The sequence below is a fragment of the Melanerpes formicivorus genome, unplaced genomic scaffold (assembly GCF_026170545.1).
Source record: "Melanerpes formicivorus ecotype bairdi unplaced genomic scaffold, bMelFor1.0.p_v2 SCAF_10, whole genome shotgun sequence".
Lineage (NCBI taxonomy): Eukaryota > Metazoa > Chordata > Aves > Piciformes > Picidae > Melanerpes > Melanerpes formicivorus.
Genome location: NW_027142362.1, coordinates 9,596,473 through 9,624,026, shown reverse-complemented (window position 1 = coordinate 9,624,026; position 27,554 = coordinate 9,596,473). Strand labels below are relative to the sequence as shown.

The following is a 27,554-nucleotide window of genomic DNA, read 5'->3' as shown; positions in this document are numbered from 1 at the left end:
GGGGTTGGTCTCTTCTCCCAGGCAACCAGCACCAGAACAAGAGGACACAGGCTCAAGCTGTGCCAGGGGAGGTTTGGGCTGGAGTTGAAGAGAAAGTTCTTCCCAGAGAGAGTTGTTAGCCATTGGAATGTGCTGCCCAGGGAGGTGGTGGAGTCTCCATCCCTGGAGGTGTTCAAGAGGGGATTGGATGTGGCACTTGGTGCCATGGTTTAGCAGTCATGAGGCGTTGGGTGAGAGGTTGGACTTGATGATCCTTGAGGTCTTTTCCAACCTTATTGATTCTATGATTCTATGACCTCTAAGATCTTCAAGCCCAACCACCAACCCAAGCCCACCATAGCCATTAAACCACATCCCCAAGTGCCATGGCCACACATCTCTTGACCACCTCCAGGGATGCTGACTCCACCACCTCCCTGGGCAGCCTGCTCCAATGCCTGATCCCTTTGTAGCAATAGTTAAGGCAGAAAACTGGTGAGCTGGGGAGACTGGAGTAGGGATACAGCTCAGAGCATCCTTTTTGCCTTCCTCTCCTTCCTCTGCTCAGCCTGGGCAGGGAAGGGCTGGGCAGCCATCCCGTTCCTCCTCTCCAAACAAAAGAACAAAGCAGCTCATTGAGGTTTCATCATGGTTGAAACCTCAGTGACTGGATATCTGCCACCAGCCAGCACCCAGGGCTGGGGGAACCAGCCCTCATTCAGCAAAAAAAGGAGGAAATGTCATTGAAGGAGAAATGCAGAGCAGCACTGGGTTGTTTTGGTGTCTCATTGTGTCCCTTTTGGTGGTGTTCCTCAAAACCAGGGGCTAACACATAGGACCAGAGGTGGGGAGAGACCCCCAGGGATGATATTATAGGCAAGGAGTGTGGTGTTGACAGCTCCAGGTGAAGCCTGTCGTTCCCCCTGGCACCTCTGGGGAGCTGCAGTAATATCTTACCCTGCCCCACAGCCAAAGCAGATGTGGGGAGAAGCTGGGCAGGAGCGTGCAGTGGAGGTCAGCTAAAGAGTTTCCACCCAAACCAAGCGTGGACTAAGGTGCTGATGCTGAGGAGCAGCTGCATCTCCACACCAGGGAAGGGGTGGAAGGATTTTCCTCTCCAGCAGCGTGGGCTGATCCATGTGTGGAGGTTGCAGAGAGATGGATTCCCTCTTTTCCCCCACATCTATCCCAGGAGCTGCAATATTTCATCATGCACCAGGCTTGGTAGGGTTAGATAATGGTTGGGCTTGATGATCTTGATGGTCTTTTCCAACCATGATTCTATGCATCACAAGGCAGGAGGTGGAGATATCTACCCAGAGCTCCTCAGGAAGAGGGGCAAAGTGACCCCCAGGTCAGATATCTCCAGGTCACCTTGCCCCTCTTCCTGAGGAGCTCTGGGTAGATATCTCCAGGTCACTTTGCCCTTCTTCTTGAGGAGCTCTGGGTAGATATCTCCAGGTCACTTTGCCCTTCTTCTTGAGGAGCTCTGGGTAGATATCTCCAGGTCACTTTGCCCTTCTTCCTGAGGAGCTCTGGGTAGATATCTCCAGGTCACTTTGCCCCTCTTCCTGAAGAGCTCTGGGTAGATATCTCCAGGTCACCTTGCCCCTCTTCCTGAGGAGTTCTGGGTAGATATCTCCAGGTCACTTTGCCCCTCTTCCTGAGGAGCTCTGGGTAGATATCTCCAGGTCACTTTGCCCCTCTTCCTGAGGAGCTCTGGGTAGATATCTCCAGGTCACTTTGCCCCTCTTCCTGAGGAGCTCTGGGTAGATATCTCCAGGTCACTTTGCCCCTCTTCCTGAGGAGCTCTGGGTAGATATCTTCAGCCCCTGCAAGCTCCTGCTTTGGGAAATCAGTTTTAAAATGGATTTCTCAGGTCTTGGTTCCTCTTTAGGCCTAGGAGCAGCTTCAGGAGCAACTGCATTAAATAAACCCTTTCTATTTTGCCTTTTATTTCCACCCCCACAGCCCCCCCAAACACCCCTAGGATGGGGGGGGGGGGGGGGGGGTTGGTACCCACCCATCAGCCAGGCAGAGTGGATGCTGTGGGGTAGGGTGATCTGACCTGCATGTGTCAGCAGCACGCACACAACCCCCCCAGGGACCAGCTCTGCCCACATCTCCCCCTGAGGAATGACACTTCCACTTGCCTGGAAAAATGAAAGAAGAAAAATAACCTAAAATGCACACACACACAAAGCAGGGGGGGAAAAAGCCCTTTTTGGAGGCTTTTCTACTCTGCTGGCAGCTCCAGCCTTTGCCCACCAGCAGCAGGCTGGCCACAGCTCTTGTCTCCATGTGTTGATTTTTGAAAGCATCTTTTCAAGCATTGGGAGCCTTGGCAACAGAGCTTGGTGGGGGGTGGAGGAGAGGAGAAGGGGAGGGGGGAGAGTGCACAAAGAGCCCCTCCTGCTGCCACAGGCAGTTCAAATCACATCTCTCTGTCCCGTGCCCAGTGGCGTTTCATCTGCCTCCACCGCCAGAGCTTCCAGAGAAGTCAATCCTGGCTTCCATCTGGACCAAGCAGGCAATTTGGGAAGGGGGGGGAGGGGGCTGTTGGCAATGCCCCCTTTCTCCCTTCCCCACTCCTTGCCAGCCCCTTCTCTTTCACATTGTGCCCCCTCAGCTGTGGGCTTGTGGCCCCTGCAGTAGCGTTTTGGGTTGGCTTGCAGCATCTCTGCACCTGGGGATCATAAGCGCCGGGGGATTGAGGAGCCTCAGAACCAAGGTGGGATTAAACCCCTCGGCCTAAGGACATGGTAGAGATTGATCAGGGCTTTGAGGAGGAGACCAGGTCCCACAACAGCCAGAGGCAGGGGATCTGCACCAGTGGATGAATCATGGAATCATTTGGTTGGAAGAAGCCTTTAAGATCATCGAGTCCAACCACTGCCCCAGCACTGCCAGGTCCCTCAGCACCACATCTCTGTTGCTTTGAAACCTCTCCAGGGATGGGGGATTCCACCACTGCCCTGGGGGTGGGGCACAAGCCTAGGCCAGGGTTGGACAACTCTTGTGGGGAAGATTTTCATCCTGAAGCCCCCCTCCCATGTGCTGTTGTGCACACGGTTAAGTGTCAAGGTTAGGGCTGACTAGCAACCATACAGCTGACCTGCAGAACAAAAGTGTGTTGGGAAAAGGAAATCCAAACCTCCCTGATGCCTACAAACTGAGGTATTCAGGAAGAGGTTTGGGACACTCCAGTGACTTTCCCAAAGCCTATTGTTCCCTTTTTTCTTGTCTCCTGCCTGGCTCAGGCAGAGGTTCTGGTGAGCTTTCCTCCACCTTTGGGGCTTTCGAGGCACAGTTTCAAAGGAAGAAGAGCAAAGACAACTTGAAGCCACCCCCTCACTGCCTCTCTGCCCCCTTTGTGTTTTCCATCTGTCCTCTCTGGAGCCAACATCCCTGGGAGCTGCTGGGCAGGAGTTATTTTCCATCAGAAAGATCAGCAGTGCTCCAGTTTGACGTTTCAGGTATTGATTGACCATTAAGTGTTACCGGGCAAAACACAAGAGCTGCTTTTTGGCAGGTCTTAACCAAGGAGATGGCTTCATCTGTAGGATGAAGGCTTCATCTTCATCTACTCTCATCACACAGGGACACTCCTCATAGCAGAAAACAGGGAAGAGGACATCAAAATAGCTCATTTGGCTTAATTGAAGAGGAAAAAGCCACTACCAGGCTGGCTGCCATGCCACGCTCCTGAGCACACTGCCATGTGCCTTCCAGGACAGAAGCACTGTCCCCAGAGTCCCCATGAGGCAGGCAAGCCCTGGTCTGACCCTGACACTCCTCCACACCTGGGGCTCCACGTCAGCACTGGGGGACCAAGGAGCCTCAGGGCCAAGGGGGGATTAAAGCCCTTCCCAAAGGACACAGTGGAGGACCTGAGGAGGAGATCAGGTCCTAGCACAGGCACAGGCAGGGGATCTGCAGCAGTGGATGAACCAGAGACACATTTGTTTGGAGAAGACCCTTGAAATCCTTGAGTGCAACCATTCACCCAGCACTGTCAGGTCACCACAAAACCACAGCATCACAGAATTGTTTCAGCTGAAAAAACCTTTAAGATCATCGAGTCCAGCCATCAACCTCAGACCACCACGGCCTTCAGCACCACATCTCCAAGGCTTTGAAACCCCGCCAGAGATGGGGGCTCCACCACTGCCCTGGGCAGCCTGGGCCAATGCTGCCCAGGGAAGAGGAAGTGAGAAGATGAGATGGGATTTTTTTTCCACTCAGAGCTGCTCACAGGCTGCAGCAGGATGAAGTCACCCCAAGAAGTACAGAATATACAGCACAGAATTAGCCAGGTTGGAAAAGACCTTCGAGATGATCGAGTCCAACCTGTCACCCAACACCATCTAATCAACTAAACCATGGCACCAAGTGCCTCACCCAGTCTCTTTTCAAACACCTCCAGTGATGGTGACCCCATCACCTCCCTGAGCAGCTCACTGTGTCCTGCCCAGGCTCCTCTGGATGTGGAATGCGTTAGCAGAGCACCGTTCTGTTGGGTTTCTGCCGCTGGAATCCACTCTGCAAAGAAAAGCTTGAATCCCAACAGCTCTATTTTGATAAGATCCCCAGCACTGCCAGAATTAGTCATCAACCTCTTATTGTTCCATGCACATTAGATTAGAGCCAAACAAATGCTGATTTGAATCTCCCCGGCACTCTAATGCTCTGGTGCTTCTCAATTCAACCTTGAAAATGGCCTTTTGTGACCATTCATGGCTTTCATGTTAACGAGCCTGGCTAAGACTGAACCTGGAGCCACAGCCCCTTCTTCATTTCAATAATAATGGCTTCGAGTTGTACCAGGGATTGGAGATTAAGAACAATTCCGTGCCTGCAGGAGTGGTCGGGCACTGGGACACGCTGCCCAGGGCAGTGGTGGAAGTCAGCACCCCTGGAGGTGCTCAAGAAACCTGCGGCCATGGCACTTGGGGACAAGGTTTAATGGCCACGGTGGGGCTGGGCTGATGGTTTGACTCTGTGATCTCGAAGGTCTTTCCCAACCTTAATGATTCTATGGTTCTGTGAACAATTGTGGGCTAGGAGGATGATGAAGGACTGTCTGATGAGGAGAGGCTGAGAAACCTGGGGCTGTTTAGTTTGGAGAAGAGCAGCCTGAGAGGGGAATCTTATTAATGTTTACAAATCTGAAGGGTGGGTGTCAAAAAGAAAAGGCCAGACTCTTTTCAGGGGTGTCTTGTGGTAGGACTAGGAGCAAGGGATACAAACTGGAGCACAGGAAGTTCCAGCTCGGCATGAGGAAAAGCTTCTTTACTGTGAGAGTGACAGAGCCCTGCAGCAGGCTGCCCAGAGAGGTTGTGGAGTCTCCTTCTCTAGAGGCTTTGAAGCCCCATCTGGTTGCATTCCTGTGTGACTGGCCCTGGGTGACCCTGCTTTGACAGGGGGGATGGAGTCAATGATCTCCAGAGGTCCCTTCCAACCCCCACCATTCTGTGATTCTGTGGTTCTATGACTCTATGATTCCATGGTTCTATAATCCTATGGTTCTATGACACTCTGGCTCTCTAATTCTGTGATTCTATGACTCTGTGGTTCTATGGTTCTGTGTTCACATGCTGTGGGCACAGCTCAGCCACCAAACACCCCTGAAAGTCCAGATTCAGGACTGGTGCTTCCTAAGCTGGGGCCCCGAAGCAGCCTGAGCTTGACTCAGAAATAGACAGAGCTAAGAAATGCTTCAGCCCTTGGTGGAAATGAAGAGGGTTTGGGTTTGTTTTGTTGGGGTGGGATTTTTTGGGTGTGCCAAGGGATCTTCAGAGAAGAGCCAAGCAGTTGGGTTTGCTTGGCTTCAGCTGCTGCCCATCTCTGTGTCCCAGCCTCACTCCAATGCCCTACGCAGGACACTCACCAGGCTGCCGTGCTTGCTTCCCAGCACGCTAGACTTGTGGAGGTCTCTCATTGACTCGACAAGAGCTCTGTGCAGAGAGGGAAAGCAAAAACATTCAATTCACCATCCTGGGAGGCTGAGGGAGACCACACAAACCCTTCCAGCTCCTCCTCGCTGCGGCGCCGGGTGACGCATGGGAAAACCCAACCCCCAAGGAGATGCTCTCGAGTTGGTTTTCTGTGAGGTGGAGCATTGCTGGTGGCAAGGCATGAGCCTGAGTCCTCCCTAACACACCCCCAGCCACCATCACACCAGCCCCCAGTGACTGCCAGCCCTGGTTAGGATAATTCTGCTTTGCTGCCTACTTCCTTCCAGAGAACAAAGCCATTGTAACGTGGCTTTTGCTCCTGGGACCCTCAGCTAATGGAAGCACTTTGTACACGGCACATTACCTGACTCATGCTCAATTAATGTGCTCATCAACCTGTCCAGAAACCCTGGGATCAGCAGTGGGATGGAAAGCAACATCTATTCATATGCCCAAGTAAACTCTGCTGGTGAGTCAGCTGCTTGGCCAGAGCCATCAAAGCACCAGCATGGGCATGACAACCACTCCAAATCCTGCTTGGAAACAGCCAGAGGAACCTCTGAGGGGACTGGGGTTGTTCAGCCGGGAGAAAAAGAGGATGTGGGGGAGACCTTCTGCCTCTCCACAACTCCTTTAAAGGAGGCTAGGCCCAGGTGGGGGTTGGTCTCTTCTCCCTAGGAACAAACAATAGGAGAAGAGGAAATGGCCTCAGGTTGCCCCAGGGGAGGTTTAGGAGGAACAATTTCTCCCCATTGAGGGCTGTCAAGGTCTGGCTCAGTCTGCCCAGGGCAGTGGTGGAGTTCCCATCTCTGGTGGTGTTTCAAAGCTGAGCAGATGTGGTGCTGAGGGCCATGGCCGAGTGGTGACCTGGCAGTGCTGGGTTGATGTTTGGACTCCACGATCATAGAATCAGAGAATCAGAGAATCAGAGAATGCATTGGGTTGGAAGGGACCTTTAAAGGCCATCCAGTCCAAGTCACCTGCGGTCAGCAGGGACATCCTCAACTGTACCTGAAAGATCTCTTTGCACCAAAATGATTCTATGAGTCGAAAGCTTCAATATTAGAAGTCATCTTCTAATATTATTCTCCTCTGCAAGAAGCCCTTGCCCAGCTTCTGATAAGAGGCAGTTTGCATGAAATCCAGCCCAAGCAGATGGATGCAGCATATTGAGGGGCTCTCAGCCCCTGTGCCCCTGAGAAGCAGCCCCAGGGACATTGACCAGAGCCATACCAGGCTGACAACATGCAGTGATGACAACTGGAGCCCCACAACAAAGTCCTGTCAGGCTGAGAAGGAGACAGAGTCCAGTGGGGGGGGAAGAAGAAGAGGTTTAATGCTTGCATGAGGTGGGTTCAGGATTATCTCTTGACCACCAAGAAGCAGACTGTGGGTCTTTAGGAGACAGGCAGAAGTGCCCATCCCATTACAGAGCCATGGGACAGGAGATACAGATATGATGTACAGATAATGAAGGCTAAAAATCACCACCAAGCACCCATGAAGCTATTATGGTTTGGATGGCTCAGTAGTTATGACTCCAAGATAACAGCAGCAGTGCCCTGGGACCTCATCCATCTCCTGCTGCAGTGAAAGCCTGGTGGCTCCTGGCATGGGATGGGCTTCCCCCAGCCCCTTGTTCCAGGGTCTCATATAGACCTCTACAAGCCCCTCTATGGCAGCTCATAGGCAGAAATGCCCCTGGGGATGCTCCACTGCCACTGCCAGGGACACAACACCAAATGCCACCAACATTTGGGTCTCAAATCCAGTTTTCCCATGCATGCTTTGGCCCCTCAGTAAAGAACCAAATCATTACCCATGGCCCAGGTGTTCAAGAACAGAGGAAAGGATCTCTTCCCAAGGAGGAAGGAGACCCTTCCTCAGATGGGCTTCATCCCCATGAAAAGCTTAGGAAAGCATTTTGCCACTGGAAGGATTGTCAGGCTTTGGAACAGGCTGCCTGGGGAGGTGGTGGTGGAGTCACCATCCCTGGAGGTGTTTCAAAGCTGTGTAGATGAGGTGCTTGGGGACATGGCTTAGTGATGAACTCGGTAGAGTAGGGTTAATGGTTGTACACCATGACCTTGATGGCCTTTTCCAACCTAAAGGATTTTATGACAGAGCTCAGCAGCTTGCAGAGCCGTGGCCATGCTGGTCTTCACCCTTGCAAGCTTCCCTTAGCAGGTGTCTGTGGCAGGGTGAGGCACCATCAGCCCCAGCTTCTCTCTAGCTGAATTAGCCATGCAGGGAGAGCGTTCTCCTGACCCTATCCAACTGCCAGCTCTGTTTTCACCATCACCTGCTAGACACAGTGCTGGAGCATCCATCCCATGACATGTGTATGTTTGTACCACTGAGGAGAGACCTCATCTCGCCCACCCCCACCCCCACAGCCCCCCACAGCAGGGCAGAGACCTCCATCCTCTTCTTGACAACACCTTGGAGACCCAAATCCCGCAGTCAGCAGCCAAGCTCCTCGTTTTCTCCTTATTTATGCTGATGGCTGATGGCACAAACAGCTGGAGCAGCAGAGAGAAGCTGAGCAAACAACTTCAGCTCTGCACCCACCACAGGAAACACCTTTGGGCTCTAATAAACACCGGAATCGATGCGCAGCAAACGAGCACGTCCCTGCAGAAGCAGGCTGTCACCTCCCCAGCCCCTCCATCCTGCCCAGCCCAGCTGGGTGACAAGCTAAGAAACTCTGCCTGGCAGAAGTGGAGGTGGCTGGAGGCTGGTGTAGGTTGCAGCTCAGGTCCCATCTCGTACAGTGTCCTCCTGGCGGCGCTCTCTCAGCAGCCTGGTTCACTGATTGCTCCACGCCAGGGCTGCCAGAGCGCCAGAGGGCACATGAGACATCCAGAGTGTGGGATCAGCAACACCCCAAGAGCAAAGGTTGTGCCAAGTTTGCATTAAAAAATAAAAGACTGGAGGTTTGGTGCTGAATTCAGCATGTCCTCACCCCGGGGGTTTGCTAGAGAGAATGAACCTATGTTCCTCCATGTCATGGAACTGGTCTGGTTGAAGAAGACCTTTCAGATCATTAATTCCAACCACCACTGCCAGGTCCCCACCAAACCATGCCCCTCAGCACCACATCTCCATGGTTTTGCAACTGCTCCAGGGATAGGGTCTCCACCACTGCCCTGGGCAGCTTGGGACAGGTCTCAACAACCCTCAAGGGGAAGAAGTTGTTCCTCGTGTCCAACCTAAACCTCCCCTGGGGAAACTTGAGGCCATTTCCTCTTGTCCTGCTGTTTGTTCCTTGGGAGAAGAGACCAGTCCCCACCTTGCTACAATGAAAGATGGCTGATGCCAGCAACCAAAGATGATGAGATGATGGCTTTAGTTGCCATGCTGCTGGAGCAGTGGCTGCACTCAAGTTCTCCATCTGGGCTGCCCCAAGCTCAGCCCTTACCCAAGCAGCAGCACCTGAGATGCTGTGGAGATCCATGGGGTGATGTCCCACTGCAAGGAAGTAATTCTAGTGGGCAAGCAGGAGCCTGAGCAACTCTGGGCTTGCTCTGTTCCATCCCAAAGCCCTGCTAGAGAAGGGAGGAGACAGGGACAGCAGCTCCAAAAGCAGGTTTCCAAGGTTGTGGTGCAAAGCCAGACATTCCTGCATGGGCTTTGCCTTGGGCCAGCCCTCTAAGACTCTGCTGGGTGCTCTGCAGTGGTCAGCACTGACAGGACAAGCATCATTCTGTACCCAGGAGTGGTGCTATGGTCATAGACTCAGACTCACAGAATCCTTTCAGCTGGAAAAGACCTTTGAGATCATCAAGTGCAACTATGGTGTGCGATGCTGTGATGATATTATTAGTGGGAATTGTTCTGGCAGGGATGGCACCAGGGACACCAGGCAGTTGTACAGCCCAGGGAAGAGCCCTAAGGGGCTGACACCTCCCCTCTGCCACAGCACTGCTCTGATTTGGCATCTCCAAAGTGGGGCTGAGCTGGGAAGAATCATAGAATGGTTTGGGTTGGAAGGAGCCTTAAAGGTCATCTAATCGCAGGGACAGGGACACCTCCCACTAGACCAGGTTGCTCCCAGGGAGGGGTCATCAGGCAGGCATCTCCCACAGAGCTTTCTGGGCAAGAGCCAGGGCAGATCTCTGCTCCTGCACATGCTGGGGTGGTGTGTGCACCTCAGCTCCCCAACAGCCACCCCAGAGCAGGGAGAAGCCCTGGAGCTGGGCTTTGTGGCAGGCAGAGTTTGCTTTGGGAAAGCCACTTGTCCTTAGCACACAGAGAAGGAGAAGAGGCCACGAGCTCTCCATGTTTATCCAACTTGTAAAAAGCAAGGAGGAAGGATTGATCCCATGAACGTGGCCTCAACAAAGGACAAAGGAGTGAGGAACGTTTCTGAAGCCATATCTGCCAGCTGAGCTTTTTCCAGCCGGGAAGGAAGTGACTGGGATTTCCCTGGGGTTCAGCTTGTCAATGATTTCTTCTTTCTAGAGACCACTGAGTGCCTGGGAAAAGCTTCTCCTCTTCCCAAGCTGCTGGGAAAAACCAGCCCCAAGCAAGGCCAGATGTCTCCTGGCCATGGGGCTGGGCTGTCCCCACGAGTCCCCATTCCCCCCCCCCCCCCCCCCCCCCCCTTGACCGTGATGCTGCTTCCCACCGACCCCAGGCACTTTGCAAGGGCTCACAGAGGTCACAGAGCACTCAGGAACCGAAGCAAAAAGCGCATCCCCTGACACCAGGCTTTGGGGGACTGGCTGAGCACCCACTTTGGACTATTTTCCACCCTCAGAAAACTTTCTGGAGGAGGCAAACAAAGGCTCTCCTGGCCCCACATGCTGAGCAGAAACACAAATCTCACGCCCCTCAAGGAGTTCTGTAAACAAGCACAAATTTTCCTCCCACTCTCTTTCCCAACTCCTTCCCACCCTGTGAAGCTCGACAGCAACATCCTGATGGAGGACAAAGTGTTTGTGGCCCCTGGAGCTGCCCTGGGGTCACCCACCAGAGGATTTTACCCTCCTCCAGCTTCTTGGAGTAATGTTTCCTTGTGGGCAACGTTATTGTATGGTCTGCTCTTCACTTGAGAGGCTCTTGGAAAGCTAGGGGTGGGGGGCAGGGAAAGTCTCTTTTCACTTGTGGAGATGAGTAGTTAAGGAGCCAGGAGCTTGTCCATGAGCGTTATCTCACATCTCATCACACATCATCAAGAAGATCGAGTCAAGAAGCGTTGTTATAATGCAGACATGACACTCTGGGGCATGGTTTAATGGTCATGGACTTGATGATCTTAGAGGTCTTTCCCAGCTGGAACAGTTCAGTGATTCTGTGGGTTTGGTGGGGTTTTTCCCCACCATTTAAAGCAGAATAAGTGGGGCTGGAGCAGGTTCAGAGAAAGGCAATGAAGCTGGTGAGGGGTACAGAGCATAAGTCTTGTGAGGAGCAGCTGAGGGAGCTGAGGATGTGATGTGAGGAGGAAGTGCTTCACTGTGAGAGTGGTGGAGCCCTGGAATGGGTTGTCCAGGGAGGTGGTTGGGACGCTGTCCCTGGAGGTGTTTAAGGCCAGGCTGGATGAGGCTCTGGCCAGCCTGATCTAGTGTGGGGTGTCCCTGCCCATGGCAGGGGGGGTTGGAACTAGATGACCCTTGTGGCCCCTTACAACCCTGACTGATACTATGATACTATGAACTGGGGTTGTTCACCCTGGGGAAAAAAAAAGAGGCTGAGGGGAGACCTTCTGGCTCTTCACAACTCTCTGAAAGGAGGTTGGAGCCAGGTGGGGCTTGGTCTCTTCTCCCAAGGACCAAACAACAGGAGAAGAGAAAATGGCCTCAAGTTGCACCAAGGCAGGTTTAGGTTGGACATGAGGAACATTTTCTTTCCTGCCAGAGTGGTCAGGCACTGGAACAGACTGCCCAGGGTGGTGGTGGAGTCACCAGCCCTGGAGGTGTTGGGGAAACGTGTGGCCCTGGCACTCTGGGACACGGTTCAGTGGCCATGGTGGTGTTGATGATGCACTTGGTGATCTTGGAGGGCTTTTCCAACTGAAATAATCCTGTAACAAGGCAGGAGGGTGCTGTAATTCCAACCCCACCTGCTTTGCACCTGTGGAGAGGTGAAAAACCACACAGACAAGTATGAAGGGTCTGGGGGACGGGTGGGGACAAGGTGGACCCCACGAGTGAGAAACTGCATGGGGAGGTGCTACGAGTGGGGGAGGGTAAGCAAATCAGGACAAAAAGGACTACTGGGAGCACCAATAGTGCTCCTTTTGTGATAGCCTGGAACAAAAAAAAGCCTTCCTGAGCCCCAGCTTTGGGTGGGCCATGAAGCACAGACACTTGTTTGTCCTGGCAGAGGGGACTTTTCCAAAGCAAGGAGGTAGGACGCGGGTGAGCAGCTCAGTCACATCGCTCTCACTTGCTGTTTTCCAAAGGACCCCCCTCCAGGGTGCTCCTCAGGGTATGGGGAAACATCCTGGGCTCTGGTGGCTTCATTTCCAGCCCAGACAGAGCCATTTGATCCTGGACCGCTGACAAAACCACAAGAGATTTTTGGGAAGTTTATCTCAGTCAGGGGGCAAAAAAAATACCACAAGAAGTATTCCAAAAGAAAAGAAGGAAAGGAAAACAAAAAGAAGAAGAAGAAGAAGAAAAAACAAACACTATCTCCTAAATATTTCAGGCTTTAGAAAGCTGTTTCCTGGCCAGCCTGAGGAGGTGCCAGAAGCAGGGTGGATGGAGGTCACGGGCCGGTGGGGATGCAGGAGGCAGAGATCTTCCCTGCTGCCAGCCTGTGCGGTGCCCACGGGGCAGCTGGAGCCTGGACAAGCCCTGCCTTCTGCTCCAGCTCCTGGGAGGAGGGCAGCCATCCCCAGAAGCCCAACAGAGATTTGTTATTCAGGAGCACAAAGAAGAGCGCAGGGGACCTCATGGAAGAATGGCTGCGATGTCCCTCCCCTGCCCCGTGATGTCCACGTGCTCTCCACAGCCTCAGCCCTCACCTTTCCCCTATTTTGCCACCAGAATCAGGGCTTTTGTGTGTGTGTGTGTGCTCAGTGTAATTATGGAGGCAGCCAAAGTGACTCTAGTTTGCTAGAGGTTCATAGTGAACCGAGCTGGAACCCCCTCCCCAGGAAGGAGCAGGAGTTGGTGTCCTGCAGGATGAGCTCCCATGGGATGCTCGATGCACACCATGACCCTGACCACATCCTCCCAAGCAATATTTCTGTGCACTCAGCTTTTTGGCCACCTGCTAAAGGATATCCACAAGGACCAAGTCCTCCATGGATCTGCTCTCTTCAAATGGAGCTTCCCTGGCTGATGTAAACCCATTTGAGGTGGTCAAGAGGGGCTGCTTGTGATGGGTTAACACCCACCCTGGAAGCAGGAGGGGGAGGGCTTGTGAAAGCATTGCCCCTCCCTGCAGGGGGGTTTCCCCCTAGGAAACTAAATTAGACTGTTCCACTCCCCCTCCCTGCCCAGCAAGGCTACAAAAGAGAGGACAGTTCAGCCATTAACTCTCTTGGCCCCTGCCTTTTACCTGGACCAGGACTGCTGCTGGTTCCCCAGCTTCCATCACACTGCTGGTGGTAAATTCCCACCCTAGGCATGGCACCATGACCCTGAGATGCTTCCATCCCGCTCTGGTCCCACTCTGGGGCCATCCCAGCGTTTGTTGGGGTGTGAGTACAGCGTGGGGGGTCCTCACCTGCCCTGCTCTGCTCCGTGGGCTCGTTGGGTGCCTCCTGACACCCAGGAATGGACACGGGGCTCAGGGAACAGTGGGTGCTCCTTGACCCTGGAAGAAAGGGAAACCCTGTGGTTACAGCAGCACTGCTGTCACCTGCTCCAAGCCCCCACCAAACACAAAGCCTGATCCTCTGTTTGACCACTTGCACTGCAGACATGCTTTGTGCCAACACAGAGTCACATGGAAGTGTTTTGGTTGGAAGAGACCTGTAGGATCACTGAGTCCAACTGTCAAGAGAGCATTGCCAGGTCACCACTAAACCATGGCCCTCAGCACCACATCTACACAGCTTTAAAACCCCTCTAGGGATGGGGACTCCACCACTGCCATGGGCAGCCTGGGCCAGGCCTTGACAACCTTTCAGAGGAATAGATTGTTCCTCATGTCCAACCCAAATCTCCTCTGGTGCAAGTTGAGGTTGTGTCCTCTTGTCCTAATCACTTGTTCCTTGGGAGAAGAGACCAACCTCCACCTGGCTCCAATCTCCTTTCAGGGAGCTGTAGAGAGCCAGAAGGTCTCCCCTCAGCTTTTCCCCAGGCTGAACAACCCCAGGTCCCTCAGCTGCTTCTCACCAGCCCTGTTCTCCAGACCCTTCAACAGCTTCATTTCCGTTCTCTGGAGCTACCCTAGCCACTCAATATCCTTCTTGGAGTGAGAGACCCCAAACTGAACTCAGGGTTTGAGGTGTGACCTCACCAGTGCCCAGTTCTGCTGACCAAGCCAGGATGCTGGTGGCCTTCTTGGCCACCTGGGCACACAGTGGCTCATCTTCAGCTGCTGCCAACCAACACCCCCAGGTCCTTTTCCACTAAGCAGTTTCCAGCCACTCTGCCCCAAGCCTGGAGCATTCATGGGGTTGTTGTGACCCAAGTGTAGGACTCAGCACCTGGCCTTGTTGAACCCCATCCCATTGACCTTGGCCCACTGATCCAGCCTGGCCAGGCCCCTCTGTAGACCTTTACTACTCTGCAGCAGATCAACACTTGCACACAACTTGGTGTCATCTACAGACTTACTGAGGGTGCCCTGATCCCCTCATCAAGGTCACTGATGTAGATATCAAAGAGAACAGTGCTGAGATGGTGGAACAAGATGGGGCAGGAGCTGGTGCTGGTGCAGGCTCAGGCAGCTAATTCCTCATGACATTAGGATTAGCTCCAGCTCCCCTCTCTTGTCTCTGGTCCCCCAGGCCCACATGGAAGATCTGCTGCTGATCCCAAGAAGGATTTCACAGCATGGGCTGGGCAAAGCTCATTCACCAGTGGGGATGCTGAGCCCCAAAGGACCTGCTAAAGAGGTCCTGAAGAGGTCCCATTGCAAGCATGGGTCCTGAAACCCCTGCAGCCGTGGGACCTTCGAGCACCATGGCCACATTCCTGGGGCTGCTGGCATGGATGTGTCAGGATGTGGCCCCCTGTCACTCTAGCTTCCCCCCAGGCCCTGTGAAAGCCAGCACACAGAGATGGTCCTGTGCCTGGACAGAGAGGTCATTATTCTGCAGGGAATTTATAGCAGCTATTGTATCCTTGGAGCAGAAGGCAGCCAGGGCTGGGCCATCTGAAGGGACATCCATCTGCAGAGGGTCTCTCATCCCAACACCACTAACACCTTGGGCAGCCCCAGCACCCCTCCAACCTCAGGTAAGAGCCTTTTAGGTGCTTCCTGTCCCCAAACCTAATTAACACCATGAAGGCAGCGCCTGGCTCTGGCACCTCCCTGTCCCCAACACACGCATGTGCACATCTCCAGGCTGGCCCCAGCAGCTCCCTTGGCTGAGCCAGGGAGATTCAGGGCTGAAGCAAAGCTATTCCCCACCCTTCTTGTAGAGGAGATGAGTGAGGGTATGTCCATGGAGCTAGTCTGAGGGGTTTGCTCAGCAGTTTGTATGGGGAAGGAACCACCACTGAGAGAGGGACAATCCAGGTCTGCATCCCCTGGACTGTGGTTGGCACCTGGATGGGGAGAGCAGCACATTGCAGAGCTCCCATCCTGCTGCTGCTGAGCAGGAGCTTCCTTGGCCATACTTCTATGTTAGCATAGCAAAACAAGTTGGAAAGTCTCAGTGGGGAAGAGAAGGCTCCAGGGAGACCTTCTGGTGGCCTTTCAGGACTCCAAGTGGACGGTCAGGAAGCTGGGGACAGACTTTTGAGCAGGGCCTGATGTGACAGGACAAGGGGTGATACCTTGAACTGAAAGAGGGAGACTCAGATTAGAGAGAAGGAAGAAATGTTTGACCCTGAGAGTAGTGAGAGCCTGGCCCAGGTTGCCCAGAGAGGAGCTGCCCCACGGCTGGACCCATTGCATGTCAGGTTGTTTGGGGCTCTGAGCAACCTGCTCTAGTTGCAGCTATCCCTGCTGGCTGCAGGGGGGTTGGACTAGATGAGATGTAATGTAAAGGTCCCTTCCCACCCAAAGCATCCCATGACTTTTGGGGCAGCAGGGTGGCTGTCACCCTGCCCTGCTGGAGGATGCCCTTCACACAGCGTCTCTGGTGCCTACCAGCCACATACCACAGCAGGACCCCAATCTGGGCTGGGAGGTCTGATGGGTTCAGCCCTATTTGTGCACCTCAAACATCTCAGCAGCTCCAGCCCTGCCCTGGCACAGCTTCTCCCTGGCCAGTTTTGCTCCTGGGGCTTTTGCTGGGGGCTCAGCAGACCAAATCCATCTGGAGAGTCGCAGCGAGGGGACTTTGCCAACAGCTTTGCACTGAACAAAGGAGCTCAGGATTTCTGGGAGCTCAGCTTGGCACCAGTCCCCTCCCAACTCAGGAATGGTGGGATTCATAGATTTGGGGGTGGGGGAACACTCTAGCAGCTGGCTCCATCACGTAGGTATTGCTGGCTTGCCAGATTTGGGTCATTACAGCCTGACTCTGGAGATAGGAATCCAGGACTGAGCTCCTCCAAGCTCTCCTCTCTCCAGGCAATGAATTGAACTATTCATCATTTGATAAAATTTCCATGAAAAGAAGGAGAAGGGAGGGGGGGAGGGAGGGGGGAGGACCCAGGGTTGCATTTTCAGGGGATGAATTACAGCACCCAGCGAGCTCGCTGGTCACAGACTGGCAGCGTTCAAGCACCAGATTAATGCTGCATTGAATCGCAATTAAAACTCATTAAAAAGCCCCCAGGCCAGACAAGTTGCCTTTGATGAGAGCAAAACTTCTTGAAATGAGGGACCTTCCATTTTTAGACTCAAAGCCACCCCTTATGCCTGCTCCCAGCCCCCCAGAAATCCCACCCAGAGCTGAAGAGGAGCGAGCAGCCGTGCTGCTGGAGACAAGGGGGTTTGTTCTGGTCTTGAGTAACAATTCACTACTGACTGCCCTTGTTCCATCCTGGAGCAATGTGACCTTCTTTCTCCCCTTCCAGCTGTGGCACCAAGCACCATTGCATGACCTCCACCCAGCATGTGCTGCACAGAAGCTTCTCTAGAAGAGCCTCTATCCCCTGCACCTACCATGGGCAGAATCCGTTGCACCCAGAGAATTATTTCAGTTGGAAGAGGCCTCTAAGATGCTCAAGTCCAGCCATCAACCCACACCACCATGGCCACTAAAACACATCCCAGAGTGCTGTGCCCACAGGTTTCTTGAGCCCCTCCAGGGATAGTGACTTCACCCCCTCCCTGGGCAGCCTGTTCCAACGCCTGACCACTCTTGCAGCAAAGAAACTGCTCCTGCTGTGCAACCTAAACCTTGATTACTTCTTTGTAAGCAGTATCTGCCTGGGCAGCCCAAAAGAATGAGGCTTTCCCAGCTGCCAGATGGCTGCATCCCAACTTAAAATACATGGATATTAATGCAGCAAGAGGCAGAGGAAGCCTCACTCCTCCCACACCCTCCGTGGGTTGTATCTGCCTTCACCACTGCCTCTGGGCACCTCTTCTGCTGGAGGAGCATCTGCCCAGGGATCCTGCATGGGGACCTGGCCTTGCTGCCCAGTGCCTATTGGGATTCAGAGTCAGAGGAGCTCTGCTGATCTGAACCCCATCAGAACCCCACCAAGCACTGATAAATCCCACTGACCTCTTGTCCAGTAATGGTGGTCTCCTCACTCCTAAGCCATTAGCAAGAGTTTTACTAGCATTACTCAGAGCTGTCCTGGGCTCTCCAGTTCAAGAGAGACAGGGGACTACTGGAGGGAGTCCAGTGGTGTTACAAAGATGCTGAGGGGCCTGGAGCATCTCTGTGAGGAGGAAAGGCTGAGAGCCCTGGGGCTGTTGAGCCTGGAGAAGAGCAGCCTGAGAGGGGATCTGATCAATGCTCAGCAAGAGCTAAAGGGTGGGGGGCAAGAGGATGGAGCCAGACTCTTCTCAGTGGTGTCCACTGACAGGACAAGGGGCAATGAGCACAAACTGGACACCAGGAGGTTCCACATGAACAGAAGGAGAAAGTTCTTTGGTGTGAGGGTGCTGGAGCCCTGAAGCAGGCTGCCCAGAGAGGTTGTGGAGTCTCCTTCTCTGGAGAGCTTCCAAACCCCCCTGGCCATTGTGATGCTGGGCAAGCTGCTGTGGCTGCCCCTGCTTTAGCAGTGGGGTTGGCCTGGTTGATCTCCAGAGGTCCCTTCCAACCCCCACCACGCTGGGATTCAGGGAATCTGCTTTTCAGCCATCAGAGCACACATTGCTTCATCAAATCCCTTTCCAGTGGAACAACCTAGAGGGGACTTCCCCTGTTATTTCTCCAGAAGTAAAGTCAAGTTGTGTTGCCCAAAGCCTCACTCCTGCAAAACCCTTTTCCCTGCCAGCATGACTCAGTGCCTTCAGTAAAGCTTCCTATTGATCAAACCTGTATCAGCTTTTCCATGGGATCAGCACTTGCCCCAGATGGTCTAAATCTGCTCTTGCCCCTGAGGCAGAGGACACTGCAACTCGACTGTGACCTCTTCATCAAGGTCCTCCATGGTAGTTACTATTTATGTAGGGCATCCTTTATCTGCTGCAGTTGATCCTGACAGGCCATGGTTGCAATTTCCTCCCTGGGTTCTGGGTTTGGCTTCATCTCCTTGCTGAACTAGGAGGATGAATTGTTCTTTAGGCTTGATGCTTGATGTCAGTTAGTAGATAATAAAGTCAGAGGAGATCATTGGATAATTCAGGGTAATGTGCACTGTGAGACCTCCCCACAGAATCAGTATGGTAGGGGCTGGAAGGGACCTCTGGAGATCATCCAGGCCAACCTCACTGCTAAAGCAGGGGCAGCCACAGCAGCTTGCCCAGCATCACAATGGCCATGGTGGTTTGGAAGCTCTCTAGAGCAGGAGACTCCACAACCTCTCTGGGTACCCTGCTCCAGGGCTCCAGCACCCTCACACCACAGAAGTTTCTCCTTGAGTTTAGGTGAAGTCTCCTGGGTTCTGGAGGATGCTCCCAGGTGGCATCCTCTTTAGACTGCACCCCTCAGAACCACCTCAAATTATTTTAAAGCTATATTCCCCAAATTCATGGAAATGGTTTGGTTAGAAAAGACCTCCAAGGTCATTGAGTCCAACCATTACCCCAGCACTGCCAGGTCACCACTAAAGACACTCCTCAGCACCACACCTGCACAGCTTTTAAACCCCCTCCAGGGATGGGGACTCCACCCTTTCCATGAAGAAATTGTTCCTCATGTCCAACCTAAACTTTCTCTGGCACAACTTGAGGCAATTTTCTCCCTCCTGTCAATTCTTGCTTGGGAAAAAAGGCCAACCCCCACCTCACTCCAAGCTCCTTTCAGAGAGCTGTAGAGAGCCAGAAGGTCTTCCCTCAGCCTCCTTCTCTCCAGGCTGAACACCCCCAGCTCTCTCAGCTGCTCCTCACCAGCCCTGTTCTCCAGACTCTTCGCCAGCTTTGTTGCCCTTCTCTGGACCTGCTCCAGAGCTGCAGGCCACCACCTTGCTGGCTCTTTACTGCAGAGTCTGGAGAAGCCCTGGCCATGCCCAGCTGGCATGGTATGGATGGTCTGGCCATGCCATGCCTTGCCACAGAATTTGGGCAGCTCCCCCCCATGAGGCGTGGGCTCTTGTTGCATTCCAATCCTTCCTTCTCCATCCTATTTATAATCTTCTCCAACTCTCCTGAGCAGCAAACTCGCCCAAAATCCAAGGTCTGGGCTCTGTGGAGGCTGCTTCCATTTCTTCTTGTGGGAGGGAAGTGGGTGGCTTGGGACACAGATGAAATCAGCTCATTTCTCATCCTGACAGCAGATAGTTCTGCCCACTCCTTGCCTTCCCCCACCCATCCTGCACCCCCCAAAAGAAGCTTTTTGTGCCTCCCCGTGCCTCAGGTCCAGTCTAGGACAGCTCTGCCTGACACTGGGCACCCAGAGCTCATCTTCAGGTCAGTTTTTCTCTAAGGAAATTTTCCCAAACTTTATCAAATCCTCCCCATGGATCCCATTCCCAGCACTGCCTGGGACACAGCCCCAGCATGGGAGGAGCTGTTGAAGGAATGCTCTTAACGCCTGCTCCTGAGAGCACTGGGAGATGTGGGCTGGACTGGTTGAAGTTAGACAGGATGCAAACATCTCAGAAGTCCCCTAGGTCTCTTTCCTTTCCCTGACACTCTGTGGGAACAATTCCTGGACCCCAAACCCCTCTTCTGCCTCCAGCCATGGGTGACCAGACCCTCCCCCAAGTCGCCAGCTCACACTGACTCTCCTGGAAGCCAAAACCACCTAGGAAAAGGCTTCTCCTCTCCCACTGGTGCTCATGCCAGTCTCTTTCCACCTCCATCACATCATCTGGGCCATAGGTGCCACCCTCACCCCCAGGGGAAGGATCAGTGGGTGAAGGACGTGTTCACCACCTCAGTGTAAGGATTCATGGCCCAGCTTGTCTGGAGAGACCCTGGGGCAGGTCAGGAGCCTACTCTGGGCTTTTCTTTAGCATCCATATGGCAGGAAAGAAAACCTGCAGGGTTTGTTAGACTTTTGAAGTGCTTTGGGAAAAAGTTGAGCACAAGGCCTGGATCCTCCTCCTTTTCACCCAGAAATTACCAGCAGAGTCTTTCCTCATCCTGCTGAAGGTTCTTTCCTTCCAACTCCTCAGCCTTTCTTCAACACAGCTCTGAATAAATTTATTTGCACTCAAAAAAAAAAAATAAAGCAACCCCAACCAAACCCCAGCCTCCTAATGAGCACCACAAATTAATCAGCCTGGCTTCAAACCATCAGCCTGGCTTCAAACCATGACCCTGGTGAGCCTGTAGCTCTTTCAACTCAACAAACCATCCATCAATCCCTCTCTCAGTGCCCAGAAAAGCTTGAAACACTTCCCTCCCCCCCCCCCCTTTTCTTTTTTCCTGGATCATGGATGCTGGGGGGGGGTTGTTGAGCTGGCAGGGGTACATGGAAATACCCAACACCAAATGCAAATGCTGGTGATCACCCAGTGAAAGCCAAGCAGGAGAAATGCAAGCTATTTACTGAGGACAAAGATAGGAGAGAGCGATTCCTCCCCAGTGTCTCCACGGGGGAGCCTGGCCACACACCAGTCTTGGCCCTGGAGGTGCTTCAGGCTCTTTGGATGTGCCCAGCACGTTCATGCCAACATGTGTGCCCACAATCTGTCTTCTCCCAGTGGGGAGGTCGGAGACACTGGGGCTGAAAGGCAGCAAACAACTCCGCCTGGCCACGTCGCACCTCAGGGCTCCGAGAAGGACCACAAGAGCTTCAGTCCCAGTTCCTTCCACTCTGCATGCACCAAACCAGTTCATTTGGTGCCTGATGCCCCAGCAAGTCTATGCCAAAACCCTCTGAGCTGTGCCACAGCCTGGATCAGTGGTGTGGCACCAAACACCCACAAGGACCCCCTTCCAAGTCCATAACAGCCCGTTCAGGGATCCCATCAGTCCCATTCCCCATGGATCCCAGCCACTCATGGATCCCATCAAACTCATGCCCAAATGATCACAGCCCACTCATGGATCCCATCAAACTCATGCCCAAATGATCACAGCCCACTCAGGGACCCCATCAGTCCCATTCCCCATGGATCCCAGCCCACTCAGGGATCCCATCAAACTCATTCCCAAATGATCACAGCCCACTCAGGGACCCCATCAGTCCCATTCCCCATGGATCCCAGCCCACTCAGGGATCCCATCAAACTCATGCCCAAATGATCACAGCCCACTCAGGGAACCCATCAATCCCATGCCCAAATGATCCCAGCCCACTCAGGGATCCCATCAAACTTATTCCCAAATGGTCACAGCCCATCCTGGGATCCCATGAATGCTATTTCCAGACAATCACAACCCACCAGGACCCTTCCAGCTACTGCCAGACCTTGCCCCAAACAGGCTGGGGGGAGCACTTCCCAAGGTGGGGCTACAAACCATTAGACTCATTGGTACCACCACATCCTTGGGATAGAGAAAAGGAAGGCTTGGGCCTTCTCTGGACCAACCCATCCTAGGACAACCCCAGCCTGCTGTGGGATGGGGTGAGTCAGGAGGTGATCTTGCCTCCCCCAGGGGCAAGGGATGGTGGGGATGGGGACAAATGGCAATCAGCCCTCAGAAAGCCAAACCTTTCCCCCCCCAGCATTGGGAGCAATGTGGGAGAGCAGGCAGATGGCTGGGGAGCAGATCTGGGGGGTGCTCAAGCTGCTCCCCAGCACCTCCCACACCCCTCAACAGTTCAGGGTCCCTTTGCTCAGCCACTTCCAAGCACCATCCCTCCCACAACACTCCCTGGCGTGCTCTTTAATCCCCCCCAGCCCCATTCCCGAAGTTCACACCCCCCCCCCCCCCCCCCCCCAAGCCAAGCCACCTGTAGAGGTCTGGGCAGCAGCTGCTGAGCGGCCTCGGAAAGCAGCTTAAAGCGGGGGGGTGGGGGGATGGGGGGGGGATGCTCAGACCCCCCCACCCCCTCCTCTCCTGGCTGCTCTTAAGGGTTAAAAATGCAGCAGAGCTGCGAGCATGGGGGGGGGGGAAGATGATCAAGAACGAGCCTCAAATCTGAATAAAATGAAGGAAAAGCAGCAAAAATGCCAAAATTAAATACATAGAGAAAGAGAAAATGGAGGGGGGGGGGGAGAAAGAAGGGGGGGGGGGAAGGAAAGGGGAGTGGGGGGGAAAGAGAGGTTGGGGAGGGGGGGATCACAGAATCCCATGGCAGGTCCTTACCTTGGTGACAGTCATGCGGGAAGTGGCGGAAGGGCTGCGGAAGCTCCGCGGGCGGCGGAAGATGCGCGGGAGTTAAAGAAAAATAAAAGAAGGAGAAAAAAAAAACCCTAACTAAAAAATATGATTAAAAAAAAAAGGTGGGGGGGGGGAGAGGGAGGGGAGAAAAAAAAAAAAAGGCAAAAATAAGGAAGGGAAGGGGAGGGAAAGGAGGGAGGGGGGGAGGTGGAGGGTGGGAAATGGTTGTCAGTGAGGAGAGCGGGAGGCAGCGGCCGCAGCAGCAGCAGCAGCAGCAGCAGCCGGGACCCGCAGCCCCTCCGCTGCCCGCCCGCTGCTCGGCGGCCGCGGTGATGTCAGCCCGGCGGCGGTGACGGAGCTGCCGCCTCCCGAGGGGGGGGGGTGGAGGGGTGTGTGGTGTGTGTGTGTCTCTCTCTCTGTGCGTGTGTGTGTGTAAAGACCATTTTTTTAACTCTTTGCCAGCCCAACTTCTCTTTGCCGGCAGCAGAAAGCCGGCAAACACCTGCTGCCCCCCTTCTCCCGGCGGGGGCGTACCGGGGATCGGTAAGCCCCAGCGTGCGGATGCTGGGAGGGCGATAGGTGGTGTCTGGGCGAAGGAATGGAGAAGAAAAAGGGGGGATCCGGGCGCTGAGCAGGCAAGAGGCTGCCTTGCCAGCTCCTGCGGGCTGATTGCAACCAAGTCACATCTTGTATCCGTGACTTTATGCAGCGGGAAGCTGCGATGTGCTGCAGGATCGGAGAATGGTTAAGGATTGGAAGGCAACCTCCGAAGAACAGCGAGTCCCAGCATCCCTGCCAAAGCAGGAATTGCACCTGATCCTGGCTGGGCGTCATAGAGAGGTCCTACATAAATCCATAACCCTCCATCCAGGTGCTTCTTTCTCATCCCATGCAGGAGAATTGGCTTTTATCCTTTGGGGGTTTGGGTTGGGTTATTATTTTGTTTGGTTGGGTTGGTTTTGTTTGTTGGTGGTTTGGTTTTGGTTTTGTTTGGTTTGTGAGCAGCGTGGGGAGGGAGGGGATTCTGCCCCTCTACTCCACTCTGCTGTGACCCCACCTGCAGTGCTGGGGCCAGCTCCGGAGTCCTCAGCACAGCAGAGACAGGGACCTGTTGGAGCAGGGCCAGAGGAGGCCACAGCAATGCTGGGGGGGCTGGAAGCCCTCTGCTGTGAGGCCAGGCTGAGAGAGTTGGGGGTGTTCAGGGTGGAGAAAAGAAAGCTTCAGGGAGACCTTCACGACTTAAAGGAGGAGAGAAGAAAGCTGGGGACAGACTTTTGAGAGGGGCCTGCTGTGACAGGACAAGAGGTGATGATTTGAACTAAAAGAGGGAGATTCAGACTGCAGAGAAGGGAGAAATGTTTGACCCACAGGGTGGTGAGACCCTGGCCCAGAGAGGTGGGAGGTGTCCTATCCCTGGATCCATTGCAGATCAGGTGGGCTGGGGCTGTGAGTAACCTGCTCCAGTTGCAGATGTCCCTGCTGACTGCAGCTGGGTCGGAGTAGGTGACCTTGAAAGATCTCTTCCACCCAAGCCAGTCTGTGGTGCTGTGATTTTATTACAGCCAATGAGAAGTGACAACACCAGGGAGCTCTGCTTTGTCCCACTGCTGCCAGTTCCACTTTCTAGGCAAGTGAAGGGTGGCCCACACCAGAGGTGGTGGAGTCACCACCCCTGGAGGTGTCGGTGCGGCACCCCATGGTCTTGCGGTCATGGGGGTGTTGGGCAGAAGGTTGGATTTGATGATCTTAGAGATCTTTGAGGTCTTAGAGGTCAAACCTTAATGATTCCACGGTTCTGTGATGCTAAGCAGCAGCATTTCAGCACACTGTCTCCTGAGAAGCAAAGCGGCAGGGCACAGCCCTGGCAGGGAACCACCCGGCCCTTAGATCAGACGTTGCACTGACTTCTTGTGTTGGTGCTCAATTCAAACTGCTGGAGGCCAGCAGCATTTCCAATTCCCCTCGAAGCAAAACCAAAATAAATAATAATAATATAAAACCAAAAATGGGGCTGCCAATAAACAAAGGATTTCCTTTCTGTAAGGAGATTACCCAGCCAGGACTCTGATGCAGATTAATTTTACTCTAATGCCAAGCCTTCCCCTCAAATCCCAGTGGATCTCACAAGGAGTCAGTACCAAGAGGTGTTAAAAAAACAAACCCACAATTGTCTTGATGTTCTTCTGAAAAATCTGTTTGGAAAGCTCAGCCACTGGGAGCTGGGAGCTGGCATGGAAGCTGTGGGCAAGATTCACGCAATTAACCAGGAGCTAACGACCTCAGGCGGCAGCAGGAGCCACCTGTCATTCCCAAAGCACCTGGTGATGACCCCTTCTCAACACCCCCATTTTTCCAGGACCCAGTGATGGAAGTGGGAGGCTTGATCATAGAATCATAGAATGGTTGGAAGGGACCTTAAAGATCATCCAGTTCCAACCCAACAACTTCCATCTAGAGCAGGTTGCTCGAGCCTTGGACACCTCCAAGGAGTGGGCATCCACAACCTCCCTGGGCAACCTGTCCCAGTGTCTCAGAATGTCTTGGTGTGGACAGGGATGATACTTAAAACTCAGCAGAGCTTAGGAGGTGACCAAGAAAGGGGACATAGAGGTCCAGACAACCCAAGGGAGAAGAAACCAGGCTCCTGCAAAGCCTCAGAAGAGATGTCATGGCCCAGCCCCCGTCGCTCATGCCATGGAAGCAGCAGCGTCTGGGGCCTGCTGTGCCTCCTGCGTTGAAGCTGCTGGGATTAATTAGCACCAATTAGCTGATTGAAACAACTCCCTTGGAGCAGGGAACTGGGACAGCTGGTGAAGGTGGGGTTAGAAGGGAAAGGCTGCTGGGAAGGAAGGCGTTGCTGGGTGGATCCCAGGGGGTCTGATCCTGCTGCTGGAGGGAGGCTGCAGCCACTCGGTCTCCTCACGTCATGGTGAGCCTCAGCACCACACAAATCCCAACTGGTGCTTCTGGGGAGGAGCCCAGAAGCACTGGAGAAAGGGCTGGGATCTGCTTCGGGTCAGTGCACAGAGCAGGGAGGGATACTGGGGGAGCTGAGGTAGTCCTGATGGCTCCCTTGGCAGGGAGCAGGGGGGATGCTGGGGTACAGGAGGGATACTGATGAGCAGGGGGGGTGCTGGGGTACAGGGGGGGTGCTGGGGTACAGGAGGGATGCTGATGAGCAGGGGAGGATGCTGGGGTACAGGAGGGATACTGATGAGCAGGGGGGGTGCTGGGGTACAGGAGGGATACTGATGAGCAGGGGGGTGCTGGGGTACAGGAGGGATACTGATGAGCAGGGGAGGATGCTGGGGTACAGGAGGGATACTGATGAGCAGGGGAGGATGCTGGGGTACAGGAGGGATGCTGATGAGCGGGGGGGTGCTGGGGTACAGGAAGGATGTTGAGGAGCAGAAAGGATGCTTGGGAAGAAATGGGATAGCACTGAGCAGGAGGGGAGGAGGAGGGATGTTGGGGCATGGGTGGGATGCTGAGGCATAGGTGGGATGCTGGGGAGCAGGAAGCATGTCAAGGAGCAGGAAGGATGTTTGGGAGCAGAGAGGATACCTAGAAGCAGGAGGGACGCCAGGGAGCAAGAGGGATACCAGGGTGCAGGAGAAATGCTGCAGAGCAAGGGGGATGCTGAGGTACAAGGGGAATTTTGGGGAATAAGAGGGATGCCAGGGCACAGGGCAGATGTTGAGGAGTGGGTGGGATGCTGGGCCACAGGAAGGATGCTGAGGAGCAGGAAGAATGTTTGGGAGCAGGAGGGATGCCGAGGAACAGGCAGGGTACTGGTGAGCGGGTAGGAGCCAGGATGCAGGTAGGATGCTGGGGCATCTCAGAACCCCTCCTGGAGTGGGAAGATGGAATTTTGCAGTGATGGGGAAGCTGCAGCATGGGGCAATTCCCTATCCTGAGCCCCTGCACCATGGCTGCCCTCCAGCAAAGCTGAGGCCACTTGTTGCAGCCTCTCTGCCCAGGTCCCAGCACAAAATGGCATTAATGTGGGCATGGGACACCGCTGAGAACCTGTGAGGGGGAACAAGGTCCTCAGTTTTGTCCCACGGCCAGGAATTGTGCAGTACAGCAGCTCCAACCCCAGACCATTTGGCTTTTGAAGGACTGGAAAGGATTTTATTCTGTTTTGGAGGAAAACTGAGCCAGTGATAGATCACAGAGGCTTCATGAGAGGGGTTTTGCTTTGTAGATTTGGTGGGACTCCATTCAAGCCCCAAACTGGAGCTGTCCTGCTGGGGCTGTGCAGACCTGCACTGGCAGCACCTGAGAAAGGGAGATGCTCAGTGTCTGCAAAGGGTTAAAAATCTCCTGCTGGCAGCGGTGCAGGATCCATCCTGACCTCCTCAGCATCAGAACTTGGCTGGCTGGGAGGATTATTAAGTCCTCCTGCCCTGGGGAACAGGTCTCAGGCCCAGGAGGATGTGGATGGGGTCAGCAGGAATACAATGGGAATACTTCTGGATCAGGCTGCTCAGCTCACGCCCTGCTGTGAAAAGCTGCGGAGCAAAGCCCTCGCTGGAGGGAACTGGGGATTTCCCCCCGGCGACGTGTCCTGGGTGATGCTGGCGGGTGCTGAGCTGGGCAGCCATGGTGGGCGTGGAGAGATGTGGGTGCCAAGGGCTGGGGTGAGGAGCAGCCATGGAGGTGGTTGGAGCTCCCTCTCCTGGCATCTGCGAGGATGAGGATGGGAAGCTTGCAAAGCTGTGAGAACGCGCCGGGTGGTGAGGGGGCAGGATGGAGGACCCT

At 54.0% G+C, this 27,554-nt stretch overlaps 1 protein-coding gene across 1 annotated transcript in view; it reads right to left on the bottom strand.

The window, feature by feature from the left end:
* The window catches only part of CORO2B (coronin 2B), a 56,519-nt gene extending 33,418 nt beyond the window's left edge, over positions 1–23,101 (bottom strand). Inside the window, exons 1-3 of the mRNA XM_068143558.1 lie at positions 22,776–23,101; positions 13,617–13,706; positions 5,870–5,936 (exon numbers count right to left, since the gene is read on the bottom strand). Of these exons, the coding sequence (XP_067999659.1) occupies positions 5,870–5,920 (51 nt within the window). The 5' untranslated portion in view covers positions 5,921–5,936; positions 13,617–13,706; positions 22,776–23,101. The remainder of the gene's footprint in view (positions 1–5,869; positions 5,937–13,616; positions 13,707–22,775) is intronic.
* Between the last annotated feature and the right edge of the window lie 4,453 nt (positions 23,102–27,554).